The 25,640-nt window shown below is 44.6% G+C and overlaps 1 protein-coding gene across 1 annotated transcript; it reads left to right on the top strand.

The window, feature by feature from the left end:
* Positions 1-14,355: 14,355 nt before the first annotated feature.
* On the top strand, positions 14,356-25,290 carry GPR26 (G protein-coupled receptor 26). Its single transcript, XM_066324464.1, has 3 exons — positions 14,356-15,382; positions 19,891-20,004; positions 25,059-25,290. Exons 1-3 carry the CDS (start codon positions 14,715-14,717, stop codon positions 25,288-25,290), a joined length of 1,014 nt encoding a protein of 337 aa, XP_066180561.1. The 5' UTR covers positions 14,356-14,714.
* Positions 25,291-25,640: the final 350 nt, after the last annotated feature.

Below are 25,640 nucleotides of genomic sequence, written 5' to 3'. Positions count from 1 at the left end.
AATTGATTAGCAAATCTGCATAAAGCTTTCTTTAAATGCAAGATGTATTTTTCATTACTGTATAATTATTCATTAAACACCAGCTGTTAAAAGTCAAGTTAATGAAAAATGAAAAAGTGTAAGATAACAAACAAAGTCAACTCGTTTCAAAAGAATTTTCTTGAAAGGGTTCTCTGGAAATAAACACATTTGATTTGAGCCAGTGAAACTTGTCACACAAATCCAAGGAGGAGAGGATAATGTTTGCTGAGGATTTCACTGTGAAAACAAAACCACTCCCATTTCCAAATACCAATTTCATGTTGGTTTTCGAGACTCAAACATAACATTTTACCCGAAGTCCCCAAGAGCACAGTGATATTTAAGCTCTCAGGAAGTTTATGGGAAAGCAAAACTCTTTTTCTGTCTGCAACATTTCCCAAATTTTCGCTGTCAATTACTCCTCATTCTAATTTAAACACGAACCTAATTGCATTCAACACATTCGACTGCTTCCATATGGAATGAGACCACGGTGAGGTTTGACAGACCACAGAGGTGCTGCCGTTGGAATCCTCCCATGGAATGCAGAGGCAGGAGAACGCAGTGGCACAGAGGAATCCTTCTGTGTACAGCTGAGCACTCCTGAAGTAGCAGAAGCCTTTACATAAGGACATGTGTGCTCCTCAGCTGTGGTGGGGGAGCTGCAGCTGGCCCAGGGAAAGCTCCTGGTTCTGGTTATTCAGCAGAATTGTGGGAGCACTGGGAAAGGTTTGGCTCCTCAGTCGCCTCCCTGCTGCTGATCCAGCATCTGTGTCAGCCAGTGCCACTTTATTCAGGAAAGCCAGGAGTTTGGGACACAGAGAAAAGAAGAATTATAGAAGGGTTTGGGTGGAAAAGGACCTTAAAACTCCCAGCCATGGGCAGGGACACCTCCCACTGTCCCAGGCTTTTCCAAGCCCCAATGTCCAGCCTGGCCTTGGGCACTGCCAGGGATCCAGGGGCAGCCACAGCTGCTCTGGGCACCCTGTGCCAGCCCTGCCCACCCTCATTGTTAAAAACCATCTTCCTTAAATCTGATCTAAACTGATCTCAGTTCCAAACCATCACCCCTTGTCCCCCTGCAGCAGGACCTGCTGAAATGCTTGTCCCCAGGTTGTCAAACTGAAAACTCTGACACAGCTCAGCCAGCTGCATTTTTCAGCCTCTCAGCCAGTTAAGCAGCAAGGGCTGTCATACATAAACATTTTTTTCGGAAATCTGATATTATTCCCTGCTGCCAATTAGGTTTAGCACAAGCAATTTTTTTCCCCAGCTCTTTTTCCACTCAATGGAAAAGCCTGGTGTTCTTCTGCCTAAGTCCAGCTGAGAAGTCAGCAAGATGAGTGACTTGCAGAATGGAAAGTTGAAGGCAGCGTGGATACAGCAAAACATTTCATTTTCACTTTTTAAATGGAAGCAGAAGGTTCGGATGCGCCCAAGTCAAAGTGTGCAATTTGGATCTGTTAAATGAAACCAAAAGCCTGGATTGCAGTCTGGTCTGACACGGGATACCCACAACATCTGAGTGCTGTTTCCCTGGATTCATGGACACCAAGCTGATTCCACTGTGATTCTTCAAGTCTAGGAGATAAATCACACTGAAAATCAGTTTTCTAATGTTATGGCAGCTGCAAGGAAAGGACGGAGCAGCAGGAGGGAGGTGAATGTCTTTGGGATGTTGATAAGAGAAGAGAGAGTGGTTTCTAAACCAGTCTGCTGGCTAAGCCTGTATTACACTGGAGATGATGTCTGGGACTTCTACCCTATTTAGGACAATTTGTCATGGCTTCCTAATCCTCTTTTATTCCTCAGAGCTGGAAAATTCTCCTTTCATGTCTGTATTGCACAAACCACTTGGGTGTGTATCAGCCCTTATGCAAAATGCTCCTGGAAATTCCACTGCCATTGAATTCTAATGGCAGGAGATGCCCACAGACTTATTAAATATTGAGGGATCACCTTGGCTGCAGAGTATTTATTTCCAGGCTGATAATTTTCTGATAAGAAGCTGAATATCTATAATTAACTATCTAAATGGTCTCTAAAGATTGTAACATATCTTACCTACTACTGTCTTTTTTATTTCACTTAAAGTCACGATTAGAACAAGGGCCACACAAATGTAAAAATCTATCCGCTAAAGAAATTATGGCTGCTTAGGAAGTTTGTTCATGTTTGTGAGCAGAAACTAATTTTGTAAGAATTAGAGTGCCAAGAAATCTGACTGCACATAATTCTGCCTGTTGGGGCAATAAATAGAACCAAAGTAGGAGAACACAACTGACCCCATTTTGAAATGTGTCATAGTCCACAAAAAAGGATTAATGTGCTTTTCTTGGGACATTTCTTAGGAATAAGAGGTCTATTAAACTATTAAAAGGGGTCTCAGACTGGCCTTCAAGTTTAGATTGGTCTTAGTTTCCTACCCCTGAATGTATTTACTCAGCTAAAGACTTCCTGAATTTCATTTTCCACATTAAATTCCGTGGTGATCAGGGTGTTTATCACACCTTGGACAGGGTTGACCGTGGTCCCAGGACATTGCTTGGAGCAGATCTGACACTCACAAGGACCCAGCCTGAGAAAAGAACTCCTCATTTTCCCCTGAAGAATGGAAAGATGGAAAGATTGCCACCGACAAACGCTGAAGATTTTCAATTATCAAGAACTAATGTAAAAATTGATTGGAGAAAACCCTTTAGGCTGGCAGACACTTTGCAGACAGAGGTGTGTTGGGAGAGGGTGAAGCCTTTAAATCAGGCACTTAACAGGGCTGAATTGTCACTCATCTTTCAATCCCACCAAGAGAAAATTGTGTTACTCCATGTTTGTCTACTTCAGGGTGACTGAGATCATACAAACCTCAATGTCCTGAGTCATGGACTGCAAACTGACTGTTGGGTTTACTTTTTTTATTTTACTTGGTATAAATATATTAAATATTTGAGTTTCATAACTTGATTCGTGGCCTGCCACTTTGGGAAACACTCACTCTTTCCCAATTAATGCAGGAAGGCAACTAAAGCCAATTATTTTTGCCTGTTTGGGAAGTTTCCCCCTGTTTGCTGAAAAGCTTAACAAGGGTTAATAAAAAGCTCTCAAATTCTTCCCACTGACCTTTACATAAGGCTTTACACCAGCCAGCTCAGGGTCAGGCCTTAAATACTGCATGCTGTAGGAATGGATGTCTAAATCAAATAATGAGCAGGGGATAGAAGTGACACGAATGAGAAATCATCCTGATTCCAGCGTAAAGAATGACCTAAAATATTGAAATGCAGTAGACTCGTGTCCTGACAACTCCTGCCCATGCTGCAAATAAGAGCAAGACACATAAGTAATAGCCTTTTCTATCAATCCTTGCCAGAATTGCTCAAGAAATATCTTTTGGGGGATTAACTGTTCCTGAATACTTTCTTCAGTGTTTCAGCTCAGAAAGGCTTTTTCTTTGTCGTGTCTTTCTTACCTATGAGATTTTTTTCTTTAGACAGAAAGCAACCTTAACCCAGAAAGTGTAGCTTTTCAGATCCTATTAGAAAAGACCACACTTTGCTTGTGCCTTTTATGCTGCTGCATTGAGGAAAGAAGCAAATGCTGCCACACTCATCTGGGAATGAAATGCTCAGGGCTAACAGAGGCAGCCAACTCAGGAGGAGCAGTTTTAGAGAAAACAGAACAAAGATATTGTTATTTAAAAAAAAAAAAAAATCCCAATAAAATTCTTTCCATATAAATTCAGTAAATCACCAAAGGAGAATTTAGTGCTGTTTTAAAGCAGTTTCCTCTGGTAGAGACAGCAGCAGATCAACAGGGTGGTTGCAATCAAGAGAGAGCCCAAGTCATCCAAGGATAGAGTTAAGTTATATTTTATATCTAATATAAGTTATATCTTTATAACTTCTATAATATCTAAGTTATATATTTCTATCCCCAGCTGGGATGGCTGGAAGTGTGAGCAGGACATGGTTTTTATAAGGAGTGTCACTATTCCCAGTTCCCACTTTCCCAAGTCCACACCCACCTCTGCCTACAGATGTTCACCCAACCCCAGTTCTTTTCAGGATCCATGCTCCTTTAATACCCACACAGGCAAAACCCTTCCCTTAATTTGTCTTGGAGTTAATATGATGCTCCTGACCCAGGAGCTGGGCAATGAAAAAATATATTCCATGCTATTCTCCAAATCAAATTATCAGAAAATCCCTCCTTGGCTCTCTGCGTGTCAAGTGTAGCATCCTACAGTGGGACAATTAAAAAATTAAGGAAATGAGACTAAGCACTTTGTTACCAGAATCCCTTAAAATAGATAAAGTTCAGTTTGGATAACATATTGCCTCTTGGAATTTTTATTGTAGGCCCTGCGCTATTTTTCTTCTCTGTTATAATACAGCTTTCTATGGTGAAAATTATCCGACACAGTGTTTAATAAACTTGCACAGCAGCTAATCCTGTCCTTTGGTGGATAAAGGTAATATCCTGGAATATTCATGGATTTGTCTGTGTTTCTGTCCATATTTCTGTTTCTCTGCAGTAATTTTCCAAGAGCAATTACAGCAGCCAGGGTTATTCTCATGCTCAGGAAGGAGAGAGGTGGAAGAAGAAGGAATAAGATTAGAAGTCCAGTTTTCCTGTTATCAGCTCAGGGATGGAGAAGAGAGGGGTTTTTTTACCTCCTTCCTCATTCAGGGATCTCTGTGGACAACTGAGAGCAAGGTAGGGCTGTAAAGAGCCTCCAGTCCTTTCTAGGAAGGAAAAAGGATTTCACCAGTTACAGTCCCTACACCTCATAGGGTCTGAGCTAAGAAAAGCAGTAAATACTCACTGCCCCATCCAGGATCACCATCCACACCAGGGATTTCACACCCTGTGCCACCACAGCTCAGACAGTTCCATTAAATGCTGGAAAAAAATCACAGCTTGGCTCAAATTTGCTGTTGTGGGCTAAACCCTCGTGGGGTGTCACCGAGGCAAAGTGGCTTTTGAGGAACACACATGCTGGAACACAGAGCTTTTCCCTGAGCCTCTGTCAGTGCAGGTTTGTGTCCACAGTGCCACAAACCTGAGCCATCACTTCCATTACAGGCAAATATTCTCAGTGATGCATGTCTTGTCAGAAAAAATCATCTTAAAGCTGGGCTTTGCCACTGCAGGCCTCGTCCTGCGAGGCTCATCAAGAAAAAAAGAAAAATCCCAAAGCATACTTTGAAATAAAAATATTGATTTTAGCTGATTCCTGGCTCAATGGATAAATAGGAGCTTTTATCTTGCTTTGGGAAACCTGGGAATACAGAGTTTGGGTGTCCCTGCTGCAAAAGGAGATTGGCTGTCTCTGGAATCACACTTTATTAGACCAAGGAAGCTGTTTGTTGATAAAGCTCCCATATTTGTTTCAATATTGCTTTTTTATCTCCTCCAGTTGCAACAACCCAACAAACCTTTTTAAGACAGGTTTTTCTTGTCCCTAAAATGGGCAAAGTCTTACAAGACTTCTTTCTGGAAATCATTCCAAAGACTCCATGAAAATCATGGGCAGAAATGGCCCAGCTTTTTGAAACCAAAGGATTTGGGTTTTCTGCCCTTTCAATCCTGCTGCCACCTCCATGTAACACACAGGGAAGGAGATGACCTTTAAAGGTCCCTCCCAACCCAACCCATCCTGTGATCCCATGATCTGAAAGGGTGTGTTGGAGGATTTCCTGAGGGGCAGACAGGCAGTTTCTACTAATTGGGTTGAACTTTTTATTCTCTGTGTTCCAATATCTCTCATTGGAATGCTCTTCCCTGAAGTCATCACCAAAGCCAGACTCTGTCAGATGTTAAAGAGCCCTGATGAGGGAAAAAAAGTGAAGAAAAGTAGCAGAGGTTTTAAGTTTTGGGTGCTTCCCTTCATTAACAGGGAATAAATGTCAGAAGGTTTGCAGGAAAGATCAGAAGAAAATAAATTCAAAATCCAGTGTGACCTTACACAGCTGGAATCAAAAAGGGGGAGAAGCCAAAGTCCAGAGGGGAGGAATGATGGCAGCTGGAAATCCAAGGCAACAGCACCGTTTGCAAATGAGGAAATATTGCAGAGACTTGCAATAAGATTTCTCAATTTCCCTTAAAGCCACTTTTGAAGCCATTGTTTCCATTTCTAACAGTGTACCTGGAAGGAAAAAGAAACTCCAGCATCATCTGGCTTTGGGGCTGAAGGACATCTCCTGTGCCTCCAGATGTAGGGATGCTCCTCCTGCACTGCTTCCTCACCTCCCAGGCCCAGAGGATGAGGAGAAGTATCTCCTTTGAGCTAATTAAATTACACTGATTTCAAATGGAAATTAAAAATCCCCTTTTGCTAGTGATAATTAACATTTTTTCTTTCACAAGAGAGAAAAAGATCAGCTTTTCATAAGGAATGCAAATCCCCATTTGTAGCTTTCTGCCCAAATCTTTAGGGGGTTTGTCTTTCACACAAATAACAAAAGTGGGGGCTTTGGGTTAATTTAATAAAGCTAAAACTTGTGATGAAGAGCAGGAGATCCTCAACACCGGGAAAAGAAATCAGTCAGCAGCTCCTTTAATTTTTCCCTCTTTACAGCTCCCAGATGAACGAGGCACTCAGGACTGCAGAGGAAATTCTTAACATGAACACTGTTAAAGCATTTTCATCTCCAGAGCTTGCCAAGAAAATGCAGGTGTTCCTGGAGCCCCAAGTAATAAAAACCCAGGGCTCCTGGGTCTGGCTGACAGATATTCCTGACAAAAGGAAGTCATCTTTCTGCGTGGGAGATAATTGCAGGTGATGTTTATTATGCCTTGGCTTGATAAAAATCAAAGAGTGATTAAGGACACAGACAAAATTTCACCCTTTTCTTTTTTTCTGCTTTGTAATTAGGTTTTGTGGCTAGAATCTCAGCTACCAGGTGAAATTTAATATAAGAAAAGTTAAAAAAAAAATCTGGAATATTATGATATAAAGGATATAACAGCTCACCTCAAAGTCTCTGTCCTCACTTGCTCCTTCCACAAATCTTATATCTTCCTGTGTGCTTGCTCTTTTTCTTTTCTCATGACTTCTCTGAACCTTTATCAGGAGAATATTTTAAAAAGACAAATGGATTAACCAGTGCACATGGAAAACACTCTACATGAATGTGGATTCGATCAACTTTTTCCATGGGAAGAACTCACTTGAGACAGGTCAGGAGTCCTTGGTAAAAATAAACTGGAGGTATCCCTGTTCATTTACAGCTCATAAACGCACAGCACTGATGTGGACTGGGTATTTTTCCAGATTTTTCCATCAGGAGTTTGCTGAGCTTGGACACCAGGCTGGTTCTGTCTCTGAGTTTTCTTTCATTCCAGGTAACCTACGTGGAGAAATGACCGAGAGAAACCTTAGAAAGTGGCCAATATTTCCTATTTCATTGTTTGGGTTATTTTAAGCATTTACTGCATTGGGGAAAAAAAATTAAAGGAGATGACAAGGCAGAGTTAGAGCTGACTGAAAGGCCGTGACTATTTTAGAGGGGTTTTATGACTGTGTTCTACACTAGTAGAGAGAGGAGGGATGTTGCTGAGCTCTTGAACGCAAACACTGTGGCAGCTGCATCTTGGCAAAGGATGAAACTCCTGAAACCAGACCTCAGAACTCTTTGGGTTGAGATACTAAATGAAAAAAAAAAAACCAAAAAAACCACCAACAAAAACCCCCCCAATAAACCCTTGTGGAATTTAACACAACTCAGCAATTTTGCATTTGTATTTTGTTGTGGAATGTGCTCTGCTCCAGGCCCAAGGAGAGCCATCACACATGAACCTGTCATAAAATGAATGTCATGTTTGCTGCAGAAAGCAACTGGTGGAGCTACAGATGGGATATCTCAGAGCTAAAATCCGGTTTGGTGTCAATAAAGGATTTCAGGATTTGCTCTTCCAGTTTATTGGGGTCCAAATGATTTGATACAAGAAGACAAGATGTTCTCAAAGAGCAGCCACTGATCCATCTTCCTGGGTTATGAGGAAATTCCAGTACAGCTGCATTTCTGATGATTTCCAGTGCTACTCTCAGAACCTGCTGGTTATGTTGATGGACACAGAAAACAAGTGTGGTGAGTATTCGTTTCCTTTTCTCTCCATGTACTCGCAGAAGCTGTGGATGCCCCTGGATCCCTGGAAGTGCCCAAGACCAATTGGGACCTTGGAACAACCTGAGATAATGGGAGGTGTCCCTGCCCATGATCTTTAATGTCCCTTCCAGCCCAAATCATCCTATGATTCTATTTCGCTTGTAAAATATTGACTGAGATTTACAGGTTCTAACCAAACCCCTTTACTGCTAATAACATTTTAAAATGAAAAAGCCAAATTGATGGTGAGGGCAGGCCACACCTCATTAATAGTGCTTCCCATTCTATGGCCTGGAAATAACTTATGTATTTTTAAAGGGCTGCTGAGTTTATTGAAGGGATTGCATAATTCCTTCATTACCATAGTAAGCCAGTTAAATCAATAATTAAAATTAGAATTTCCGAGACCTTAAACCTACTGGACTTGTAGAAAAGCTGCCAGTGAAAAAAGCCTTATAAAACCTTGTCAATATATCACAGATCCAAGGGAATCACAACCCCAAAAGAGCTGTTACAGAGGCATAATTTAAGCCTTTAATAGACTGCTTTGCAATGAGTCTTTTAGTCTCCAAGAGAATGAATTGGATGTCTCCCTTCCTGAGCTAGAATAACATTAATAAGCTTCCCAATACATTTAAATTAGTTCAGCAGAATTTGCAGGTGACACACAAGGAGCTGAGCCCTGAAGTCCAAAATCCCAGCAGAGTAAGGGAGGCAAAGCAAAACCAAGCTCTGCAAAAAATGAGTATGCTCATGGAAATTAAATGTATTTTTGAACTCAAACTCTTCTGCCCAGCCTGCGGCAAGGATCCAAATATCCTTCGTTAATAAAACAGACATATTTGGTTAGATCATCCCCATATGTACCATAACCTCCTCCCCTGCAGAACTTATTAGAAAGAGCAGAAATGCTATTCTGTTCAGTCAAAAAAAAAAACCAAAAGTGATCAAACCAAACCCCAAACCAACCAAGATGCAAAAATCAAATATTGCAATCATAAGATAACAAGATCAATAATGGGCATGTCACACAAAGAAGTGGATAGGTAAGAATATCCACATAAGTTGCTATAGTAGAGGAAATTATGAAAAATAAAATACTTAGCTAATTGCTAAATGGAAGTTTACAAGGGTGCATGCTCATGTATGACTTTTTATATAGAAGCAGGCACTGACATCTACGTATCATTTTGAAAGCCTTCTGTTCAAGCCTCTATTTTCATCTTTGCTGAGTGAGAAGGAGCCAGCCCAGTTTAAAACAAGAGGAAATTGAAATACCACACGTCTAAAAAGAGCAAGTGTGACAAAAGTGATTTCTGCTCTGACATTTTGAAGGAGTACAGGGTAAAGTGAACAAGTTCTATCTAGAGCAGTGTGGATGTGACAGGTGTCAATTATATCACTTATATCACATATAAGGCCAATATAAAATGTAACATCCAGCAAATTCAGTCCTGCCTTTCCTCCTAAAAAATTGGGAATTAATTTGCTTTACCTGTCTTCAGACAGCCAAAAATATTTGGAGTCTTTAGATTCATAACTGGCTTCCTTCTTCCTCCCCATTTCAAATATCCAGGGCTTTGCCCAGGACAGTTTAAATCCCAGAATAACAGCACATCATCGGTGACATTATGAGAGGCCACCCCGAGCCTAATTCCTTTCCCTGAATAAAAACCTCCCAGTTCCATCACCTTCCCATTTGGATAAAAGTCCCTAAATCTCTTCATGCCTTTTCCAGATTCCCCTGAACAAGAAAAACTTCCCAAGGAAAAGCAAAGCTCAGGCTGCTACATCAATTCACAAGGCAGCTCTGACTGCAAAGACAATTCTCTTTCAGCTGCTGCAAAAAGCATCCCAGAGAGAAAAGGAAATGGGAAACTGGCAGGGGACGCCCAGAGCAGCTGTGGCAGCCCCTGGATCCCTGGAAGTGTCCAAGGCCAGGTTGGACATTGGGGCTTGGGGCATTTGGGACAGTGGAAGGTGTCCCTGCCATGGCAGGGGCTGGGACTGGATGATCTTTAAGATGTCTTCCAACCCAAACCACTCTAAGATTCTATAATAATATTTCAACAGTTCCTGGAGGCTGGAAATCATTCTTTCTAGAAAAGTTTGAACCAGGAAGGGTGTTGGTGTGTGCTGAATAACTCTACAGGCTGCAATATTATGAATATACTAATTTAATTCCATTTAAATAAGATGGAATTTTGTTTGTTTAATTGGAGTTTTTCAGCATCTCTCAAAGATGTTAATTTTCCCATTAGTTACTCTTTTATTCATTAGCATTAAGCAAGAGGCGAGGAGTAAAAATAGGTTGAGAACAAAAAAAAAATCAGAAAACCAAACCAGAGATCTCTTATATCTTTAAAAGCATTAAAATGTAGCTAATTATTTTTTGTTAATAAATATTTCCTGGGGTGAGAAATGGCAATGCAATTAAAATCTAATGCCCAAGCTCTATTTTGAGCCCCTCCTTTTGTCTTTGAAGTAAACCAAATAAAGCAGGTACATCCATGCACTGTCTCCTTAAAAAGAATGCTGTTCTCACAGAGCTCCATATGAAGATGAAGTGTGACTCAATATCTGCATCACTGATGGTGCTGATAGGGAGTGATTCTAAAATGTGAATTATGAACCAGAGCCCGTGCAGGAATATGTTATTTGACATCCTGCATTTGTCAGAATAACACAGAGGGACCAAGTCACTGAGCTTGAGTTTAGGGGATGAGTTACTGCTCGTCCCCTAATTGGTCCCCGGGAAGGAAACTCTCACCTGGCTCCAAAGGAGCTCAGGGAAGGAGAGAGTCCTGCCATCCACCTACACACACATCCACCCACAAACCTCCCTGACTCAAAAGCTTCCCACGGCTTTCTGCTCTTCCTGGCTCCGTTTGGTTTCCTCAGCTGCCCTAAGAGTCCTTAAAAGCCCATCCAGCAGGCAGAAGTGCCAGGAGCCCCAGCCACGTGCCTGATGTTTCTTTAATTCCGTGAAGCAAAGGAGCGGCGACAGCCCGAGTGTGAATAATTCACAGGAGGGCTCTGGGGAGCAGCTGTGGAGCTGTCCTGGCACTCTCAGCTCCAGGGCTGTGAGAGGAAGCAGTGGAGGGTTTCTCTCCCCACTTCCCCACAGTGGTGGCCCACGAGAAGCCATCTGACTGGCCAGGAACTCCCAGTTAGTCCCAGTGTGCCACACACGGGACCTGTTGGAGAGGAAGGAGCCAGAATCCACTGGTTGATGCTCCTTATCTGGGGCTAGGGAGAGTAGGGGATGAAGTAAATTAATTTTTGGTCAGGGAAGGTGACAGGGGAGGCGTAGAGATCACCCCTGACACCCCATAGAGGGACAGACCTGTGGCTTGTCTCCATCAAGCAACTCTGCCAAGGGTTTGCACAGTACTGGCTGAAAAGAGACCAAAGTTGACCCACACGAGTGCCTGAAGGGTTTCCTTGTCTTCCTTGGACTCGATGGTCTCGGAGTGTGCTCTAACCCAAACAGCTCTGTGATCCTGTCCCACAGTTCTATCCCAGGATTCCATCCCCTGGGGAAGGGGCAGTGGCTGAGCAGTGCTCAGCTGCCAGCTGGGGTTAGCCCTTGACCGATGCCCAGCAGATTCTTTCCTCCTGGTTTGTATAAAACGAAGCCATTTCATGGGTCCATCGTGCTCCCTCGGGTACACACAATAAATAAACCCAGAAGTGTTCAGCAAACCCCCTCTGCTGCAGGGATTAGCAACGGGGGAATTAGTTATGTAAATCACTTGGGCCTTCAGAATACAAAATATACAGGGAGAGTCAAATTACTCACTGAGGGAAAACTTCAGCTTCCTCCGGATATCTACAAAGGTTTTCCCCTTGGTTGTGGATTTTCTTTCCATATTCCATCACAGCTTCTCTCATTCTGCCTCCCATTATTTCACATCTATCGCTTAGGGAGAATCCTCTTTTCCCCACTGTCATCTCTAATCCTTTTACTCTGGGCATGAATTTCCTCCCCCACTGTTCACCCAGGCTTGACACTGATGCCAGACCCCCATCACAGCAGGGAATTACTCAGGAGCAGAGCTTTTCAATCCTGGAGGCACCACAGCTCACTGAAGGGAGAACAGCATGCTGTGTCAGGAAACCTCCCTGATAAACCCACGGCCTCGTGCTCTGAAGGCAGGAAAAGCCTGAATTCCCCAGTCCTTGTGCAGCTGGGAAATTGTAGGGTTCATTTGAGCCCAGGAGGAGGGTGGGTGTGGGAAAAAGAGTCAGGAATCACCTTGATGCCAAATGGGGGTGAGTTTCCCCTTCACCCCCGTCACAGAGTTCCTGCTTCACATACATGTTACCACCAGGATTTCCCATTCTTTCCCCCCTGTTCTTCCCAGCAAGTTTACCCACATTTTTCTTCACAGTGGCTCCCAGCTCACACAGCACCTTCCTGTGGTCCTGCAGCTGCCTTTGCCTGCTGAGCTTGGAGGCTTTAAGCTGTTCCTGGCTGTCCCTTGGACACTGCTCAGGCTGATGATGCCAGGAGAACCCTCTCTGCTGTTGCCTCCTACCCAAGGAGGAAACTTGCTGAGGTTCTGGTGCTGTGAAGCAGCAGCAAAACCTTCAACTTCTCCCTTATTTCCTTAATCCACCTCCCCTAAGAGAGAAACATCCCCTCGTATTTAAAGAAGGGGTCACCTTTAGGCTTTTCTCATAGGATCACTAAGATTGGAAAATCCCTGTAAGATCATCAAGCCCAGCCATCAACCCAACACCACCACGTTCACCACTAAGAAACATCCTCAAATGCCACATCCACACATTTTTGGAACACTTCCAGAGATAGTCACCCCAGCACTTCACTGACTTTGGGAAAGAGACAGGCACTGCTCTCTCCTCATCCCCTCAGCATGAGGAGTCATGTTCTGGGAACAGAGAGCTCCCAGGGCTGGGGGACACATCTGGGCTCTGCACCCTGAGCTGCTCCTTTGATGGCTCTCTCAGCCCTTTAAAGCCTGGCTTTTGAAAACAAAACAAGCCAAAAGCTGACGTGAAAGAGGCATTTTCTCCATCACGCCAAGCTCTGGCAGCGTGCAGGGTGCCAGCTCTGCTCCTGAGCTGCAGGGAACAGCTGCTGCTCCTGGAGATGCTCAGCTCCAGAGGGCTCCGAGGGAAAACTGCCCGAGCATCGAGCTCCCCTACACGTGCAGAGGCACTTACTGAGCCCCAAGAACGGTGTGCTGCAGGGTATCTTTTTGCCTTCTTATTGTGCAGGGATTAAAGCTTGGCTGCCTTCATCAGAAAGCTGTCCTGATTGCTCACAAACTCGCAGCCTCCCCAGTTAAAAACTGACTTAAAGAGACAGGGAAAGCGATGAGAAAACAGCTCCGTCCTTTAAAACAAACTTAATTTTGAAACCTAGAGATGTGCGAGTCAGAATTATTCCCGTTTCCTTTGGCAAGCTGCTTTTGAATTTTGATCTCCAGGGGTGCTCACCCTCACGGAGAGAGAGGCTTTGATTAGGAGGAAGGAGAAACTCTTGGAGACGAGAAAGGCTGAGCGGATAAAGGTACCAGCAGCACGATGCTGCCTCTGCCCCTCACCTGCTCGGTGACCTTGTGCATGTGGCTCTGGCATCTGGGCTTTGATTCCCCTGCTTTTAAAGCAGGAGGGGAAGCAATCTCTTTCCTCCTCCTCGTGGTGTTTGGAGGCGGCGAACTGCAAAGCGCTGAGCAGTAAAACCCTTCCCGTAGCCTAATGACAGCTCCAGAGAAGTAGCAGGATATATTTTCCCCCCTCATCTCTTTAAGCACAGCTAATGAAGAGAAAAGAAAGCCCCTGCCCTGGCTGAGAGCGAGCAGCGGCGCTGCAAGGGATGCACCGAGATGCAGGGACCACGCTGGAGTGCAGGAATCCTGCTACAAGGCTCGTTTGCAAATTAATGGCAAAATCAATTAAATGAAAGCATGGGATTTCTCTTGAGGAAAGTCTAGTCACGGTCGCAGGGAGAAGGGGAGGGGTTGTGGAGCAGGGATGACATAATCACGTTCGCGAATCACCAGCAGTGTGCACGCTTTAATCCATTAATGGGGTTTTTATCTGTGATCATAAAAAGCAGGTTACATTCAGCCTGGAAGGGAGTGAGGGTTGGAGGAGAGGGGAGGGGAGAGAAAGACGGAGAGAGGGAGAGAGAGAGGCAGAAAAGCAAGGGGAGAAAGAGAGCACAGTTCACTCGGTGGATTGCCTGCAAGCTTGGGGCTGACAATTAGGGCTCTCAGGAGAGCAGCTCCTCAGAACGACAGAACCGACCGACGGCACACAGTGGTTCAGTCCTGCCGGTAATTTTTTTTTTTTTTTTTAAGCCCTCCTTGCAGTTTGATGGGCATTCCCAGCGCTTTTCGTGCACGTCTCGGGAAGGAGCGTTGACGTGGAAAGGAGAAGAGAGGAGGGGGAGGTTGGAGGAGAAATCTGCGGCTCCTCCAAGAGCAGGGAGGGCATGCAGGGCAGCGGGCGGGCCGGGGACGAGGGCCAGGCCGGGCCACCTCGCACCCTGGTCCCCCGGTGCCGGCCAGGAGCAGTTTCCGAGATGTCCCTGCTGTGACCTGACCATGCACCATGAGCATCTGGGAGCTGCTGCTGGCTTTCGTGGTGGTGGTGCTGATGCTCGTGGCCCTGCTGGCCAACGTGCTGGTGCTGATGTGCTTCCTCTACAGCGCCGACATCCGCAAGCAGGTCCCGGGATTGTTCATCCTCAACCTCACCTTCTGCAACCTGTTGATGGCCGTCTCCAGCATGCCCCTGACCTTGGCCGGGATCATTTACAAAAGCCAGCCGGCTGGAGATCAGGTCTGCCACGCTGTGGGCTTCCTGGAGACTTTCCTCACCACCAACTCCATGCTGAGCATGGCAGCTCTGAGCATTGACAGGTGGATTGCCGTGGTCTTCCCTCTGAGTTACCACTCCAAAATGAGGTTCCGAGACGCCACTCTCATCCTGAGCTACACGTGGTTGCACTCGGCGTCGTTCCCCATCGTGGCAGCTTCTCTCTCCTGGGTGGGTTTCCACCACCTCTACGCCTCCTGCACGCTCTACAGCAAGAGACCGGAGGATAGGACACAGTTTGTGATTTTCACTGGGGTCTTTCACGCCCTCAGCTTCCTCCTGTCCCTCGTGGTCCTGTGCTTCACGTATCTCAAAGTGCTGAAGGTGGCACGGTTCCACTGCAAGCGGATCGACGTGATCACCATGCAGACCCTGGTGCTGCTTGTGGACATCCATCCCAGGTAAGCCTCAGCGATTGTTCCCGGCAGAAGAAGTGAGGAGGGGGCTCAGGGTTGTGGTCAATAGAGTCTCATCTGTCTCACAGCAAGGGAAGGGGAGGGGGAGAAAACAAACATCCTCTCAGCTTCCATTCTTCTGCGTGTTTCTTTCTTTTCTCTCGTGTTTAATTCTCTGATTGCGGAACTCATTTTTTTGTTAGGTTCAAGGACTTGTTTTGGGGAGGAGAACAAATGAGCAGGTAGTTTTGGCTAAGCTTGCACTTCCCTTTGAGACAGGGATCAGATCACTGCCCTTTGTCTCTGAAGGTGCATTTAGTGGTCCACAGCTTTGCATACTTTGGGCGCTGTCAGCCCAAAACTCCTTGCTGGATCCCTGGGAGGGAGGAGGCTGCACATGTCACTTGGAGTTTGGAAGGGGAGCTGAGCGCTGCCTGCTGCTCCTTTTCCCAGCACTTTCCCCACTGTGCTGTGCTCTCTGGAACTTTATCATTCCTGAAGGCAGAATCCCTAAGGGAATTACATCTGCAAAATTCATGCGCTCGAATGCCTGTACTTAAACCTTAAGTGAGAGAGAATTCGGTAGCAAAGTTAATGTGGCAAACAAGGGATGTATAAAGCTCATTTTAAATGAGAGATTTTAGGCAAGTCCCTTGTGCCTTGAGAGGAGAGGAGAGAAGTCCCCAGAGGCTAGCAGGATTGTGGGCTGGAGGGCAAGAACCAAACAGGGAGAGGAATGTGTGCAAAAGTCACGGCAGGGATTATGCACAAGCCTCAAATCTTGCATGAATAATCGATGTATAGATCTGGAAGGGATGCAGGCTTGGTGTGTGATACAGGGAAGAAATCTGCCTGGAAGAGAGGAGAGCAGAGAGCAGACAGAGAGGGCAGTCCCACGCCACACATCCCATCTGACCATCCCTGCTCCCTTTTGCTCCATCAGCCTCTCCACTGCAGCCAGCCAGGAGCAGAGCAGGGCTCAGAGCACATGTGGCTGTCCTCAAACACAGGTCACGCTTTGGGGATGCCTGAGGCTAAGACAAATAAGTCATTTCAGAGGGACAGAAACATTTGCTCAGAACTCTCCTGTTAAGCTGTTCGAGCTGTCTCTCGACCAAGAATGCAGAGCAGAACTTTGGGCAAGCCTTGTTGCTGCTCTTGAGAAATACAGGTATAAATCTTCCCTTATTCACCAAGTCACACTGAGGAAAAAACACCCTCCTGCCCGACGTGCTGTCTGGTTGATGAACTGTGCCTCCACTGCCGTGGTTACTCCCAGGAAAATGCCATAAACCCACCAGCTCTGCTTGAAACCCCATTCGTTTTGCCTAATGCTAAAAGTATGCCTGGACTGCACAGCAAAGTTTAGTGAAAGGGCAAAAAAATCTCCGTGTTGCTTCTCCTCCTCTGCACTTTTCCTGGTCGAGGTTGATTTGAGGGTGTTGGATCCAGTGGGGCTGTGGGAATGATGCTTCCTTTCTCCGGGGGAGACAGAGTTGTGCAGGCACTTTGCTGTGAGCACCCTGCACCATCACCTTTACCTCTGGCATCAGGTTATTCTCATGCCTCTCTTTAAGAAAGGAGAGTTTTAGTTTCTTTTCTACCCTGCAGAGCTGGTGGCTGATTTGACTCCTGGAGGGGCTGCTTTGGCCGGTTCCTGCTGCTGAAAGGGGCAGATCTCAGGGCATCTTCCCTCCTGGGAGAGCTGCACAGGGGCTGCGGCTCTCTGCTGGGGGAGTCAGCGATGCTCAGGAACGTCTGACATAGCAAAGGCATCCTTTGAATTATGTAACAGGCAATTGCAGGGTGCACTGTAGCGCCTGGCAGCACAGCCGCGGCTGCTGCGAGAGTCCAAACGAGAGAACAAAGTTTGCAATCCCACTTTGGACCAGTCTGACTCCTCCGGCTCTTTGCAGGGTCCGGTTTCAACGCTGGGAAATGCGTACAGACAATTTTTCTGCTTCCTATGAGTCAGAATCCACCCGCAGGAGGGGGGTCTAGTGACAGGCGTTGTGACAGATGGCTTTATTACCTGTGACTTACAAAGACACGAGTGATCTCCTGAAGATCATTCAGGATGAGCACAAGGGAAACCTCCAAATACCCCACAAATTTGTGTGAGTGCTTAGGGCACGTGGGATTTCAAGTTAGCTGAGGCTTTTCTAGTGGATCCTGCTTTTTCTTCGTTCTTAAGACCAAAATATCTCGGGTATTGTGAGAGATTTGGGCAAAATTCACCTCAGTGCTTAACCCATGTATTCCGTAATTCAAATTATCTATACTATCTTTTTTGGTGTATCCAGCTCTGCACATCTTAAGGTCCAATATCCCATAAACTTTGTTTAAAATACCAAACCTTCAAAGGGATATAGCTCCGATTTCCCAGGTATTAAAATCTTTAAATGAAAGCTTAGTCAATAATCCTGTCCTGTTACTGATGTCACTGCTAGAACTCACACGTGTCTTATCTTAGTGCATGAAAGTGTGTGAAAAAACAAAATGCTCATCTGTGTACACTGTCTACGTGCAGGAGTGAGATAAAATGCCTTCTTCTCTGATGTGGTTTTTATTGGGTACATCTGGAAAATCTGAACAAAAGACATGGGTTTGAGTCTACCAGGACAGTCGTGGGTGAGCTCCAGGAGTGAGAGACAGCTTTGCATGTGCCAGAAAGGAAAAGATGTAACTGGGGGAACAGAGACAAAAAAATCCAGCACCTTCTGCTTCCTAACAGCACCTGAACTGAACCTGTTTTGGAGATTCACTTTCCTGTATTGCCATGGGCTTGGGATATTATGAATTTGAGAACACAGGTCTGAACAAGGCTTAGGAAACCCTCAGATCATTTTCCTGCACATAAAGAAATACTCCAAATTCCCCAGCTCTTGCAGAATTGAAAGCACATAGGTTTCCTTGAAAAGGTGAAATGTTTTTTCCCCTTCTCAGCTGTCATCTTTCAGCTGCAAATAACTCACATATAGAACATGTAACACCTTTAAATGTGTCATATTCTTTAAGAGAAAGACAATTTGTTAGAAGAACAAACTTTTCCTCCAGTATTTATTTCATCACATCGTGAGAGCTGTTCCAGGGCCTGGCTAGGACCAAATTTAGAAAAGAAACACTTTTTCTTTAACACAGCCAAAGGAACTCATGGCCACAGAGATCACTGAAGCACCCTGAGATCCTCAGGACACAACAAGTGCTTGGATGTTGATAAAACATTTACAGATGAAGTAAATAATGTAAGGCTATGGCCATGAGCCTCAGAGCTGTGAGAGTGTGGAGCCTGAGACTGAGTCATCAATTAAAAATTTACAACAAAAATGGGAAGACCAATGCCAAACAGCTCGGTTAAAAAAAAAATAAAAAAAATTATACATATATATATATATATATATATAAGTACAGGACATGGGCCAGCCTGTTCAGTTTGCCTGAGAAGTGACTGAGCTCTGTGCAAGGAGTCAGAGACTCAGAGAGAGAGAGGGGTCCAGGATGGCAATCTGGCTTTGCAGTGCCCTTTCCAAAGGGATTTATTGAGGCCCAGGCAGTCCTGGCACTGTGGGAGACACCAGTGCTGCCCCATCCACCAGCCTGGAGTGGACAGGAACTCATCCACTTCCCTCAGAAATCACAGGGAGCACAGGAGTCACCCAAACAGGCAGAGGAAGAGGATGAGCTTTCACATTAATCACTGTTTTCACAAACAAATGGGCTGATTTCAGGGATTTTTTGCTCAGCCCTGTGCTCCTTGCTGGCACACTGAGGGGATTCAGAACTCTCTGAGACCACCACAGTAAACTCAAAGGAAAAGCTCCTAAAATACCATAGGTAGGAAAAACCTCCAAGGTGTGACTAATTCGCACCTGTTTAGCTAGAAACACGGCTGGTTTGAGGTGAGGAATGAGGATATCCCAGGATTTCTGGAACAATTCCAGCTTTGTGGAGCATTCAGCACGGCAGCCCTGCAGATCTGATGAGATGTTTATGGCCACACAGCTCACAGCTATGGGATACAGTGAGAGCTCCCATGTTGGCCTGAAGGTTCACTTTTCCTCTTATGATTCTGTTGTTTCTTTGGTTTTCTTGCTGGGAAGTTTCTCTTCTCCAAGGCAGTGGTGTTGGAATTGCTGTTTCTAGGGAAGAACCGTGCTGCCCTATCCCACTCTTGGATGTTTTCCAAATCTCTGAGCATCATCTTGCCTGCAAACACAGCTTACAGTAGTTCAAAAAGGAGCTGCAAACTGAATTCAAGGATGAATCCCACCAATTTTTCTATAGATCAGTTGCTATAACAGGGGGGTGTGCACATAAATACACAACCACGGAATACATGTAACTTTGTGGAGGGCACGATGAGCATTAATATTTGGTATCGTCCCATTTAATGCATTTGTTACTGGTTCATGCAATTAAAAGAGATTGTTCTCCACCACTGCACGGTGAAGCCACTGCAGATTGCTGCCTGGTGTTCTGACTGATGCTCTTCTTTGTGTTGGATTGTCACACAGTGTGCGGGAGCGTTGTCTCGAGGAGCAGAGGAGGCGGAGGCAGCGGGCAACGAAGAAAATAAGCACCTTCATTGGTACTTTCATACTTTGCTTTGCACCTTACGTAATCACAAGGTGAGTGTGAGCCTGCATCCTGGGAAAGGCTGCTGAGGCGCACTCCTGACTCCTGGGGGAGAAGGGTGCCCCGAGCCACGACAGGATTCCAGTCTCCTGTGAAAGTTTGATGCGCCGTTTCCCCTCCTGTGACAGGAGTTGCCTTTACTGAGCTAACAAATGTGGAAAATGTCACAGTGCTCCTCCACTCAGCCCTGCTGCAGTCTGAGGGTCAGACTCTGCTCACTCAGCCCAGTCAGAGTGCTGCTTGCATGGGAGGGATTTAGGAAGTCAGCTCATAAGGTTTTGAAGATTTGTTTTTTGTTGTCAACTACTGCTCTGATTGACTTCCCAGTCTAGGGGTTGATCTCCAGGGAAACACTCCCCTGAATGGCTCAGACTGTAAAAATTTGGTCAACAAGATTCAGCTGAGTTGAGAACACGGTCCACAGGCTTGAACAACAGTTTTGTCTGATTGGGTAGGGTTTATTAGTCATAAATATCAAATATCAAAGCTGTGCTGGCTCATAACTGAGAAATCTTCTCGTGATTTATGGTAGATGTCTATCCATCAGCTTCTCTTTGCAAATGGCTCCTGTGGGAAACACTAAACTACTCCTATGAAATAAAAAGTGTTAGAAAGTGAGTTCATCCAAAAAAAGAGAAGTTATCTAGCTGTTGAAGGAAATGTACAGCTTGCATTCCTTATTATAAGATTTTGGAAAAATTGAGATGCTGCTATGCACAACAGAGAAAGTAAAAAAAAAAAATCAAGGATCTCTTATTCCAACACAGTTAAGTAGAAATTAGTGGGGCTGATCTCAGTCAAACTCAGATCCACCTGGAAAAAAGTCATTGAAAAAATCTGGATTAAGAGTCAATATAATTGAACATTTGGCCAACCTTGAGCTTTCTCAATTCAGTGTAATACCTTGAATCTCCAGAATTAGAAAATCAAAGTAATTTACTAGAATTACCTTCACTTTCACTTAGTGGCCACAAGACACCACTGCAAGCCATGCACTTAAATGGCATGAAAGGACTTGTAATTAAGGACATTTAGCCTTAATTCTGAAGCTGTAAGACATGGGAAGTATTCATCTTTTTGCAAATGGTTGATTTTCATTTCATGTTGGGTCTCTGAGCTCAATGAAAACCCTCCCAGTCACAGAATCGCTGGCAGCTCATCCTGAGTGACACCGAGTGCTCTAACCAGAGCTGTCAGGACTATTTTTGTGCTCCTCCAAAGGCATCTCAGCGCTCAAGCACCACCTCCCCACCTCCTCCTCACTCCGTGGCATCCCAGTTTGTGTGCCAGTAGCCTTAAGATACAGAAGAGGGGGTAGAAAACCCCCTGAGCCTCCTCCCTTTAGTCTGCACAAGGATCACTTTAATGTTCCCCTGCTAAGGAGCAGCTTCTCCGGGGAGGGTGACGGTGAGGAGAGGAAAAATGCAGGGCCCTGGATGCATGAGGATGTTTTGGGGTAGGGTGAGAGCTGGTCAGGATGTGTCAGGAGGGGTGAAGTCTCCCACATTCCTGACCTTTTAAATTCTGACATGTAAAAGGATCACTGCAGAGCAGGCTAAGGGGAATTCCCTCTTGAGCTCCCTGAGAGACCTTGCTGGACACTTGCAGGGCTGAGTGTGCTCCAGGACACTCATCCCTTCCTTCCCTGGGCCTCACACACAGGGCTGAGCCTGTGGACACCCAGGGCATTGGGAGAATTTGATTTTAATTGTGTGAGCAAGGAGTAATTTCTGGACTCTGTCCAGTGCTTTGCGTTCTCAAGAGAGACACAATCAATCAGAGTTCAAGCTGTGGACAGAAGTCAGGAGAGGGAGTGCCTTGCTCAGCCTCTCCTAATCAGCAATATATTTCAATTAAACAGGCTTTTAAGTACTCCCTGAACTGGGGGCTGACAGCAGCAGATCACAAGGTTTTACTATAACATCTTCCTCTTTCCGCTCTAAAAATATTACGAGTGAAGGAGTTGTGCTCATGACCCCAGACAGATAAAAGCTTCTCTGGGTAAACCAGAGTTTTTCAGATCACATTGAAGTAAAAAATCAGATTAGACACTTCATTTATCAAGAAAATACCCTTCTAATTAGTTCAGTGGATGACCTTAAGTAGTGTATCAGAATCTGATTGTCTTTGATCCAGTATTTCCACTTTACCAGCATGACAGGTGAAATGCCCCATATTATATATTTCCAGGCACAGCTTATGTCTTGTATTATAAAATAATCTACACATCTCTTCCTTTGCTATATTTATCATTGTGCAATTAAATATACTTGTTCCAAACCTCTTTTCTCCAAGCAACTTTTTCATAAGAAAGATGAAGGTAAGTCATACAAGTTTCTAACACTCATTTCCAACTCCAGGCATTTCATAATGAAATACAGAACTTTGCTCATGTAAGTTAATAAGTGCTGTCAATGTGTGAGGAAATTGGCCTTAAATTAAAAATCCTGGAGTAATAGCAGGCAGAAGTTCATAGTCCCAAGCCCTCAGGTTACAGAGGAGGATGGTGGAACAGGCAGAAGGTGATTAAAATTCTGTTGTATCATCTCTGGAGGATAGGGCATAAGCAAACCCTGGGTTTAAACTGTTATTTACCCTCTGCATATGCAGATCCTGCTTGGGCACACAAGAAGCTCAGAATTCTTCTCCAATTTGTGTTCTTCAGCATCTCAGATGGGTGGGCACACATTCAATAAAATATTTTAGTGTAGTGATTAACTGCACAGGTAAATAAAGGATTTCCAGTGTGCATTATGTGTGTAGGGATCAAGGCCACACTCCTCAACGTGGCATTCTCCTTTGTTTACTGGAGGGGAAATAAAATAATTGCATAGCCATGTGAAATGACACACTCTACAGAGTTGTAAGATTCTAAAATATGAACAAAATTTCACAGAAAAAGAGCTTACAGCTTTGAAATAAAAAAGGGTTTGAAGACCAGACAGCAGAAGAGAGGCTTATGAAAGCAAGCCAGGGAATTATGTAGTTGATACTGTAAAATTTAATTTACAGGTAGCACTGAAATATTAATGTTCCTTCACTGAAAATGTCTTCTTTTAGGCTGAAACGCTTCATGAAAATGGAAGCTGTGCATATAATTTCCCTCACAAATGAGAAACAAAACCTTTCAAAGGCAATAAAGTCTGTGATATGTCTTGAAAAGCTGGCATTTAATTGTTTGTACATGAAATGGAAATGCATAGCTCAGGGTTTGGCTACGTCTGTGTTTGCTGCTTGATAACAGCAAATGTAATTTACTGTAAAAAAATAATACATGAGGATTGAAAAATGTGTAAATGCCAAGGAAGCTAACAGAACACAAGGAAAATATTTAAGATTTTGTTAATAAAAGTGTAGGCTTTCCATTTGATCAGTCAATGAAGGTAAAATTAGCAAGTCTAGGCTTGCAACCCTGAAGTGTCTGTTTGATGTGCTTTAAATGGAGATTGTTAACGTCTCACAGAACTGACTGACAGAGCCTCAGACATAAATTTGTCATATTTTGGTTATTCAAGGCATCCGCTGAATTTAATTAAACATAATCAAATTCACATCTGTAAAGCACTCAGCAAAAATAAATCATCCAAAGGAAACTCAACATGATGAAATTCAAAATGTGAAGTAGGCATCAAATAAATGAAGTGGAGAGCAACAAGGACGGCTCATGGTAGATTACAAAGCAAATATGACTCAGTAGATGATTAATTTCCAAATTGTCAATTCTCATTTTAGAACACGTTAACGTGGATGCCATAAGTTGCATTTTATTATAGAAGAGAGAACACACCAGATGAGACCACCTGGAACTCCAGCAGATGAAAAGGATGTCTCAGTTCTGATCTTTGTAGGAAAGATAACAACCATGAATTACAAGAAAGGGTTGAAAGAACATTTGTTTAGTTGAGATGAGAGAGAAATGGGACGGATGAGGTTTCTTTGGGACCTCCAAGCAGCATCAGTGGACTGGCACAAACAATTCCCAAGTATTTTCATGTGATATTCCCTGGTCACCTGAAATGTCCCTCACATTAAGTGGACTGTGACACCTGCCACCATTATTTTAAATAATATATCGTAGTGAAAAGCTATGGAATGGGAATAAAATTACCGAGGGGGAAAAAAAAAAAAAACTCCTCATCTCTAAACAGCTTCAAGTACCAACATTATTGTCATTGCTGCTGCAGGAGTCACCCTTCAGAATGCTCCTAGGAAGTGCTGCTTTGTCTGGAGAAATGTGAGCAACTGAAGCATTTCCCAGGCAGATTTAAGAACATTTGCTGCTGCAGACAGGTCCAGCAAAGATCTGATCTGCCATGTGGGGCTCTGTAACAGCACACGTGGCTGTTTGACCTCTAAAAAAATCAATGGTTTCTAACAGCTATAGAGGCATATTGAACAGAGCTGCCCTTTGATGTTGCTCAAAGACATGGGGAGTTATCAATATTTCCCTGTCAAAAAACGCTCTCTCAGTATATAGTGGCTGGGCTAGTGTAGGTATATGAAGGAGTATATGAAGCTCTTCCCTCTCCCCTAAAGATTTACAAGTTTTGTCTTGCTGGATTTGTTGCAAATGTGAATCCTTGCCCTTTGAACTGGCCAGGTATTTAATTCCAGGTATGATAGGCCATCTCTGAGTGATGAATTTTCCTTGTGTGCTTCCATGACTCAGCCAAACTGTTTAAAGGCATGGAACTCTCTCTAGGAGCGAGCTGGACTGGCCAAGAGAGCTGGGTAGCCCTGGTGAGGTGACCCAGATGCTCTAGAGGGGGCCTAGAACCACAAGTTCAGACTGATGCTGGACTTTCAGGTTGCTCATAGTAGAGGAATTTGACTCCCGCGGGACCAAGCAATGGCACTTTGGCAAACAGGCCTCAAGTTTACATTTGCAGTCTTTAAAATTTATGAGAGGAGGACAACATATACATTTTCACAAGCAGGGCTGTTTTTTCTTTAGTTTGGTTGCAGCTGCCCTGCAGTAATTTGAGGGGTTTGGGACGGGTCAATGTAATTTTTAATGTTCACCCTTTCCCCCTCCCTCTCTCCCCAGACTTGTTGAATTATCCTCTGTGGTCCACATCAACGCCCACTGGGGGATCATTTCCAAGTGCTTAGCTTACAGCAAAGCTGTCTCAGACCCTTTCGTGTACTCTTTGCTGCGGCACCAGTACAAGAAGACGTGGAAGGACATCATAAACAAGGTCCTCAAGAGGAGCTCCATCAACTCCTCGGCGCTGGCGGGCGAGGCGCACAGCCGGAACCTTCCCCAGCTCAGCGAGTGAGGAGCCTGGTATGGGACCTACAAAGTGCTTTTTGTTTGTGAAACAGCAGCAGCTTGGCCCATCCCCAGCAGCTCTGCTCAGCTGTGCAGGTTTTGGGAGGCAGCTGTGGGGCAGGGTGAAGCCCAGTGTCCCTCCAGCAGCCCGCGTAACACGCAGGCTGCTCTGGACCTCCTCCCTCTGGCTGGAAGAGCATTATTGATCCGTGGTCCTGCAGGCTCCACAAAGTACAAATCTCCCATTGATTTCCATCAGCAGCTGCGTCTAGAGGTAAAAAACTAAGTCCTCAGCAGAGGGATTCATGGAAGTAACGGGAGCAAACCGCTGCTGGCGTGAGATTATTCTAAAAAGCT

Source organism: Sylvia atricapilla, chromosome 8, assembly GCF_009819655.1.
Source record: "Sylvia atricapilla isolate bSylAtr1 chromosome 8, bSylAtr1.pri, whole genome shotgun sequence".
In the NCBI taxonomy this organism is placed as follows: Eukaryota; Metazoa; Chordata; class Aves; order Passeriformes; family Sylviidae; genus Sylvia; species Sylvia atricapilla.
Note: the sequence above shows the minus strand (reverse complement) of the source record. Positions and strands in the feature narration are given on the sequence as shown.

Bases quoted from the DNA above. Each gene is read 5' to 3' on its own strand.
- GPR26 (XM_066324464.1), top strand. From the start codon at position 14,715: ATGAGCATCTGGGAGCTGCTGCTGGCTTTCGTGGTGGTGGTGCTGATG. The intron at 15,383-19,890 runs GTAAGCCTCAGC...ATTGTCACACAG, and splicing joins CTTGTGGACATCCATCCCAG to TGTGCGGGAGCGTTGTCTCG. The intron at 20,005-25,058 runs GTGAGTGTGAGC...CTCTCTCCCCAG, and splicing joins GCACCTTACGTAATCACAAG to ACTTGTTGAATTATCCTCTG.